Source organism: Nicotiana sylvestris, chromosome 12, assembly GCF_000393655.2.
Source record: "Nicotiana sylvestris chromosome 12, ASM39365v2, whole genome shotgun sequence".
In the NCBI taxonomy this organism is placed as follows: domain Eukaryota; kingdom Viridiplantae; phylum Streptophyta; class Magnoliopsida; order Solanales; family Solanaceae; genus Nicotiana; species Nicotiana sylvestris.
The window spans coordinates 97,102,184-97,109,818 of NC_091068.1; the positions used below are offsets into that span (position 1 = coordinate 97,102,184).

A 7,635-nucleotide genomic window follows, 5' to 3' on the forward strand; every position below is an offset into this window, starting at 1 on the left:
TGGTATGTCCATTCCTCTAACAATCATGTGGATCACATATTGTGACTCTTCTATTTCATCTTTCTAGTTTGTCTCTTTTTCCCAAAATTGATTTTTGGCTCGATCGCTGAGGAATTCTCGGAGGTCCCCTTTGTTAAGTAGTCGGGCTACTTCTTCTCAGAGATGTCGGCAATGTTCGGTTCTGTGACCATGTGTGCCATGAAAATCGCACATTAGGTTAGGATTTCTTTGCAACGGGTCTGAAAGTATTGGTTTTGGCCACCTGGTGTCTTTAATTTTGCCTATGGCTTATACGATGTATGAAACATCAACATTGAAGTTGTACTCAGATAATCGGGGTGCCTCCATTGGCCCTGGGTATTTGTCGAAACCGGATCTTCTCACGAGTCCCCGAGGATTCTGCCCTTTAGTCGGGGTATGTTACGCCTTGGGGCATTTCTTCGATCTTCAGTGTATGGTTGGTCCCTTTCCTTGTTTGGCTTTGACCCTTTTGCTAGGAGCCTGCTAGGATATACTAAGCTCGAGGGGGCTCCCAGTTGGTCGTCCTCGACCCTAATCTTTGATTGATACCGTTTGTGGACATCCGCCCAAGTCACGGCAGGATATTCAACCAAGTTCTGCTTTAGCTGCTTCGAAGCTACCGAGCTTAGTTCATTCAAACCTTAGGTGAAGGCCTGCACCGCCCAGTCATCGGAGACTAGTGCTAACTCCATTTGCTCTATTTGAAAACGAGATACAAACTCTTGCAACATCTCGTTTTCTCTCTGTTTGATTTTGAAGACGTCGGACTTCCTTGTAGCAACCTTGATGGCACCGGCATGCACTTTTATAGAATCTTCCAGCATGGTGAATGAGTCTATCGAATTTGGGGATAGGTTGTGATACCACATCATGGCCCCTTTTGAAAGTGTTTCCCCGAATTTCTTCAACAGGATGGATTCAATTTCATCGTCCTTCAGGTCGTTTCCCTTTACGGCACAAGTGTAAGTAGTGACGTGCTCGTTGGGATCCGAGGTTCTATTGTACTTCGGTAGATTGGGCATTTTGAATTTCTTCGGGATGGGCTTCAGAGCCGCACTTGACGGGAATGGCTTTTGTACAAATTTCTTTGAATCAACACCCTTCAGGATCGAGGGTGAACCTAGGATCTGATCGACCCTTGAATTGTAGGTCTCCGCCTTTTTATCATTAGCTTCTATCTTCTTTTCACTCGATTCAATCCTCTTTGTGAGGTCCTCAAGCATCTTCATAATGGCGGGGTCGGTTGCTGACCCATTATCGCTCGATCTTTCCAGCACCTGTTCGGCTTGAGGGGCTGTTTCTGGTTCTGCTATGCTTGGAGTTTTTGGTGGCTTTGCAGTTGAGCAATCGCCTGCTGTTGTGCCTGCAACATCTCAAAAATAACGTGAAGGCTAACCTCTTGTTCCTCTCGAGCTGGGGTTTTCTGAGCTTCTTATTGGTTTTCTTGGTGTATACTCCTGTTAGTGTGGGAGCTTATATCAACATGTTGGGAATTGTGTGAGACCACATCCACAAGGATTGGCTCTGGCGCATCCTCAATGTTTCGCAGTGGTACACTGACGCCTGGAACAGCTACACCATTCTCTCCATGGTCTTCAAGACTGTTGTTTTCATGTGCATTCACTGAGTTAGACATTTTAACCTGAAATCAAAGATTCTTGGGCAAGAAAAAGTGTAAAGAATAACTTGTGTTTTCAGTAAACCAGCACGAAAATAATCACTATTAGTTTTAGCCCCACGGTGGGCGCCAAACTGTTTACCTGGAAAATGATAATTACAATTAGATTTGATTTTGTGGTTCTAAAAATCCCTGATTTCTTTTTATGCTAGTTGTTAGGCGATAGATGCTAAGCGCGATACTAGAAAATAAGGTAAGGGCTTGAAGATAGAATGCTATGCAAACTGAGTAGCCGAGAATCGAGGTCTCGAGCTAGCCTATACTAGGCCGTGAGGTCGAGCTAAAGCGTTAGGCTGTATGTCACACCTCCTTTTTTCAGCACCCGCGAGGGTACAAGGGAGTTTTTCCAATTAAAGAACAATCGATAGCCGATGAAGATATAGGGCAAAAATCACGTGCTTCCACTGTAGATAGCCGATGAAGGACCAACAGTTCTGAGAGCTTTGACGAGGGCTCTTTATGATCAATGATGAGTAATAAATGAAGAACAACCAATGAAACGCAATAAATGTAAGAGATAAAATCAAGGGGGAATATGTTTAAGTTAGAGAGCAGAGAATGTTCTTGTTCTTGTATTGAATATTATGTGTGCAAAAAATAACAAGGGTCCCCTTTATATAGGAGGGGGATTCCCAACATAGTACATATGCATTTATTACAAAGATTTGCAGCTGGTACAGCTATTTAATGCTACCGTACAGACTTGCAATATTCTTATGGACTTGGTCAGCTCTAACACTTGCCTTGGGAATCTCCCACTCGTTCATCATAGCCACCGATTTGTACCTCCCCAAGGTCGAGCTATGCCTCTAGCCTTCTGGTTCACCAAACCTCGAGCCTATGGAATGCCATGATGATCCCAAAATCGGATTCTCTAATTTTAGCCGTACACATATAGAAACATACCTGAAGCCTCAAATAGGTTTGGATATCTGCTCTGCATCTCCCGCTCGGTCTCCCAAATAGCCTCCTCCATGAGCCGACCTCTCCACTGCACTTTCACTAAAGCTATATCCTTTGATCTCAACTTTCGGACCTGCCGCTTCAAAATAGCCACTGGCTCCACATCATAAGTCAAATCACCGTCTAACTGAACCGTACTGAAATCCAAAACATGAGACGGATCGCCGATATACTTTCGGAGCATAGAAACATGAAATACCGAATACACACTCGATAAGCTAGGTGGTAACGTAAGCTTATAAGCCACCTCCCCAATCCTTAGAAGCACCTCAAAAGAACCAATGAACCGAGGGCTTAACTTGCTCTACTTTCCAAACCTCATAACACCCTTCATGGATGAAACCTTCAGTAGAACCTTCTCATCAGCCATATAAGACACATCCCAAACCTTCCTGTCCGCATAATTGTTTTGTCTCGACTACACTATACGAAGTCACTCCTGAATCACCCTCACCTTGTCCAAAGCATCCTGTACCAAGTTTGTACCCAAAAGCCTGGCCTCACCCGGCTCAAACCAACCTACTGGAGATCTACATCGTCTCCCATATAAAGCCTCATATGGAGCCATCTGAATACTCGATTGATAACTGTTGTTATATGCAAACTCCGCGAGCGGTAGAAACTGGTCTGATGAACCCCCAAAATCAATGACAAAGAGCGTAAAATGTCCTCCAATATCAAAATAGTGCACTCGGACTGCCCGTCCGTCTGAGGGTGAAGAGTTGTGCTCAACTCAACATGAGTAGCTAACTCTTGCTACACGGCCCTCCAAAACTATGATGTAAACTGACTACCTCTATCTGAAATGATGGAAACTGGGACCCTAATGCCGGTGAACAATCTCTCAGATATAAATCTCAGCTAACCGCTCTGAAGAATAGGTAGTACATATAGGAATGAAGTGCGCGGACTTGGTCAGCCGATCCACAAACCGAAATAGCATCAAGCTTCCTCAAAGTCCATGGGAGTCGAACTACAAAATCCATGGTGATCTGCTCCCACTTCCACTCTAGAATATCTATCTGCTGAAGCAAGCCACCCGGTCACTGATGCTCATATTTCATCTGCTGACAATTGAGACACCGCGCTACAAACCCCATTATATCCTTCTTCATCCTCCTCCACCAATAGTATTGTCTCAAATCCTGGTACATCTTCACGGCACCCGGGTGGATAGAATACTGTGAGATATGGGTCTCCCCCATAATCAACTCCGAAAGCACGTCTGTAGACATGTGATTTTTGACCCTCCCCAAGATTTTTTATATATTAGCGTAAAATATTTAATTTAGGCATAATATAGATATTTTAAGTAATTTTGACTCTTTTACTTTATTTTATTACAAGAAAACAAACAAATCACAAAAATAGGTTCATTAATGTTTTGTAGTCATTTTTAATCTAAAAAAAATCTTAAAAAAAATATATACAACGATAGTATCGTATTTTTATTTTAATATGATATTTGAAAATACCAAAAATAGATTTGTTTTAATGGTTAGTTTTATTTTAATAATTATTTGAATAGTAGGAATAATTAACAAATGGGCCCATATTTTTAAGCTCGTTCGCAGCGAAAGAATAGAGCTTGGGCTCGAGCAACCCATCTTTAGTCCTAATTTTGGACCTAGCCCACAATTGTCAAGCCCATAATTCTTAGGCCAGTACCCCTTAACCTAAAACCTAGACTATATAAATAAAAGAAAAGCAAAAAACAAAAAAAGACGGACAAAAAAAATACACAAGAAAGCTGCGCAAAAACAGACCCCCCCTACGCGTCATCTTCTCCGACGACCCCGGTGCAGCAAAGAGACCCCCCTGCCCATCGTCTTCAACCCGACGTCCACACCCCTCATTGTCGAACATCTCACACAGCTAGCTTTACCCGCCAGCTGCAACTCCATCCCAAACGATAACTTCGTCAGCCATAGCTTCTTCCTCTTCTAACCTTGAACGCCACTGAGCGGATCCCCACTATTACACTCGCCCAGAAGTCAGCCGACCTGCACGCTCACACACTGCCTGACCATTATCCACTACGAGACTACCATTTCCGCAGAGCTTCACCTTCACACACACACATGCACCACGACGCACACAGACATACACACACACAAAAAAAAAAGTTGCGCAGCAACGTTACAACAAAAACGCAGCTCATCATCTCCATTTTTCTGCCATCCAAAACAGCCCTGAGATCTACGTAAGCCGACAGTTTTCAGTCAGTAGTCTAATGTTTCTTTGGGTCGTGCTTCCGCTCGAGGTCGCCGGGGTCAGGTCCGTCGAGGTGTTCGTTGATACACTGTCCTAGATGCCGTTTGTTTTGAATTTCCGGCGAGGTTCCGGCTCATAGTTTTAGCATTTTAGTCCGCGGATCGTGGCTCTGTTTGGTTTGACGAGTGATATTGTAAATCTCCATCTTTGTTTATCAACATAGAGTTATTTTGAATTCATTTCCAAACCCATCAAAGACAATGTGTTCTTTCAGGTGCAAACGTTTTGCAGCTTCTAACACCTTGGAATGGGAAACAATCCGTTTTTTTTTATCTAAAGAAAACTGAGTGTTTTTGAATCTATTAATTAAGTCATAAAGGGGTGTCATGGAATTGAAGAAATCAAACAGGGCTCGTGGGCTACTGGACCTAATCTTTGTTAGCGTAAACAATGATTAAAATGTGGGTTTGAGTCCGTGTTTGGTTGAGTCTCCGGTGCTAATTCATATTTTGTCCGCAGTTCGGCATATTTCGAGTGTTAAACATTGAAACAACCAATTGTCCGGCTCTATTGAGGTTCAACTCTCTCATCCTCTATTTGTTTTATGCAAGCTTAATATTAATTATTTGTTTGGTGATATGATCCCGTTGATTCTGTAATTGTTCTCCATGGTTTTGAATTTGATTGTTCGGTTATCTGCTCGCTTTACTTGAATTGGTTATAGCTGAACATGATTTTGTCACAGTATAGAAATTGGGTTGCTATTAGTCAACTGAACTACGTCAAATTAGATAAAAGGGCTTGGGTGTTCATTTCATGTGACCCTACCATAATTTTGAATAATGATAGTAGAAGTAAACATGTTAAAACCCGGGGGTGCATTTCATGTGACCCGGTTCTAATTTCCAACAAGGTTAAATAGAGCGTAGTCGTGAACTACGGGTGCATTTCATGTGGTGTGGCTTGCGATATGTTTTAAATGACCTTGAATTAATTCTTTAAATAATTAAAAGCGGTTTTCCAAAAGTTAGAAAAAAAGCACTTAGGTTTCAAAGATATTTTAAAATCAGATAATAGGCCGATTATAACAGTTGAGCGACCGTGCTAGAATCATAGAACTCGAGAGTGCTTAACACCTTCTTCCGGGTTAAAAGAATTCCTTACCCGAATTTCTGGTTTGCGGACTGTAAATAGAGTCAACCTTTTCCTCGACTCGGAATTCGAACAGGTGACTTGGGACACCGTAAATCTTCCAAGTGGCGGCTCTGAATCTTTTAACAATAAATTCTGTTTCGATTTTCCTTTAATTGAAAAAACTCCTTTATTTATACCCTTCCGGGGTGTGAGGAAAAAAGGAGGTGTGACAGCTTTGGTGACTCTGCTGGGGACAGAAGCCTGAATCTCTGGTTGAGGGTTCAAGAATTCGAGCTTAGAATAATCGTTATAGTTGGCTTTATCCATTATTTGAATTTGTTACATGATTTGGGCCTAATGTGCTAATTAATTGCTTTTACCGCTTTGATATTCCGTGAACTGTATATAAATTGTTGCGAAACACCTCTTCTCTCTGAGTCTTCTAAATCATGAAGAAGTGTGCACTTCGTGTGACTTCTTTTCTGTTAGAGTCATATTCCAAATTTAGAACGAGGTTCGGACAAGTTGCAAAGCCGGTGAAGCTTCTGTATTCCCGGTACGCTGCCCCCCCCCCTCCCGGCTCGAAGTGTCCGCTCGGGTAAGACAGGTCTAGAACAATAAACTCAGGTTTTGAACCTAGAATAACTCAGTCTTATGCCGGATCCCTAGTAGGCACGTTTGTTTGCATCATGTGCATTTGACTTTGGGAACTCAACACAGGGGTTGGGTCCGTCTAGGACAGGTATACCCCAAAAATAAAAGATCATCCTGATGCATCTTATGTGCTACATGTTGCATTTATTCAAGGGTAGAAAGGTTATTTGGCGGACCGATGATAGCTGAGGGTAAATGAAGAAATGAAAAAGCAACAATGAAAAAAGAAAGAAGAAAAAAAAAAGAAAAGAAAAAGAGAGAGGTTGAAGTGTGAGGATGAAGCGAGTAGGGCCCAATTATATTTTTGTTACATTTTACTAAGAAAAAGAGCATGGAAGCTTCAAAAGATTTTGCACTTTTTATCATTTTTTAAAAATCAAAAGAAAAATCGAAAAAAGAAAGGATAATCCAAAACGATTTTATATGTTTCATCATTTTTCGAAAAAAAAAAGAAAAAATGTGTTTTCTATATGTCGTGTTTCTTTTATTTATTTATTCTCGCCCGTATCCAATCTGCCCGAACTACGCATACCTGATTCTCGTCTTTCGGGGCGTGATACGTAGGCAACCCACATAGAGTCCGGTTTTTCTAGTAAATCTTAGGTTCTTGTCTTTGCGGGGTCTTAGCCGAATTTTGCACTTCTAGCCACCTTTTGGCCAAATAAGCCATTTTGCAAAAACAACCGCAACCATGTCTTGCATGTGTCTAGTAGGGAATATTATTGTCTCACATAGTGTTGGTTTAAGTTTTCTTATATAGGTGTGGATTTACTTACTGGAGTTTGGGCATGAAAGATACCCCAGGATCACTGCATTCAGAAGTTGCTCGAGGAGTCATTTTATATTTTTGAGTCAATTATTCATGTTTTACTTTCTAGTCATGTATAGTAGTATTCGGTCTTTTCGGTGATGTTAGAGTTTGTAATAGTCTAGTTAAGTTCGCCTAGTCTTTTGTTATTGTATTCCTTATT

General features: G+C 41.6%; 1 protein-coding gene across 1 annotated transcript; it reads right to left on the reverse strand.

The window, feature by feature from the left end:
* Window positions 1–662: 662 nt before the first annotated feature.
* Window positions 663–1,657, reverse strand: LOC138883422 (uncharacterized). Its single transcript, XM_070164109.1, has 2 exons — window positions 1,477–1,657; window positions 663–1,384 (listed from the first exon to the last, which is right to left on the reverse strand). The coding sequence occupies exons 1-2, from the start codon at window positions 1,655–1,657 to the stop codon at window positions 663–665; spliced, it is 903 nt and encodes a 300-aa protein (XP_070020210.1).
* Between the last annotated feature and the right edge of the window lie 5,978 nt (window positions 1,658–7,635).

Bases quoted from the DNA above. Each gene is read 5' to 3' on its own strand.
- LOC138883422 (XM_070164109.1), bottom strand. From the start codon at position 1,657: ATGTCTAACTCAGTGAATGCACATGAAAACAACAGTCTTGAAGACCAT. The intron at 1,385-1,476 runs GTATACACCAAG...GAGATGTTGCAG, and splicing joins AAGCTCCCACACTAACAGGA to GCACAACAGCAGGCGATTGC.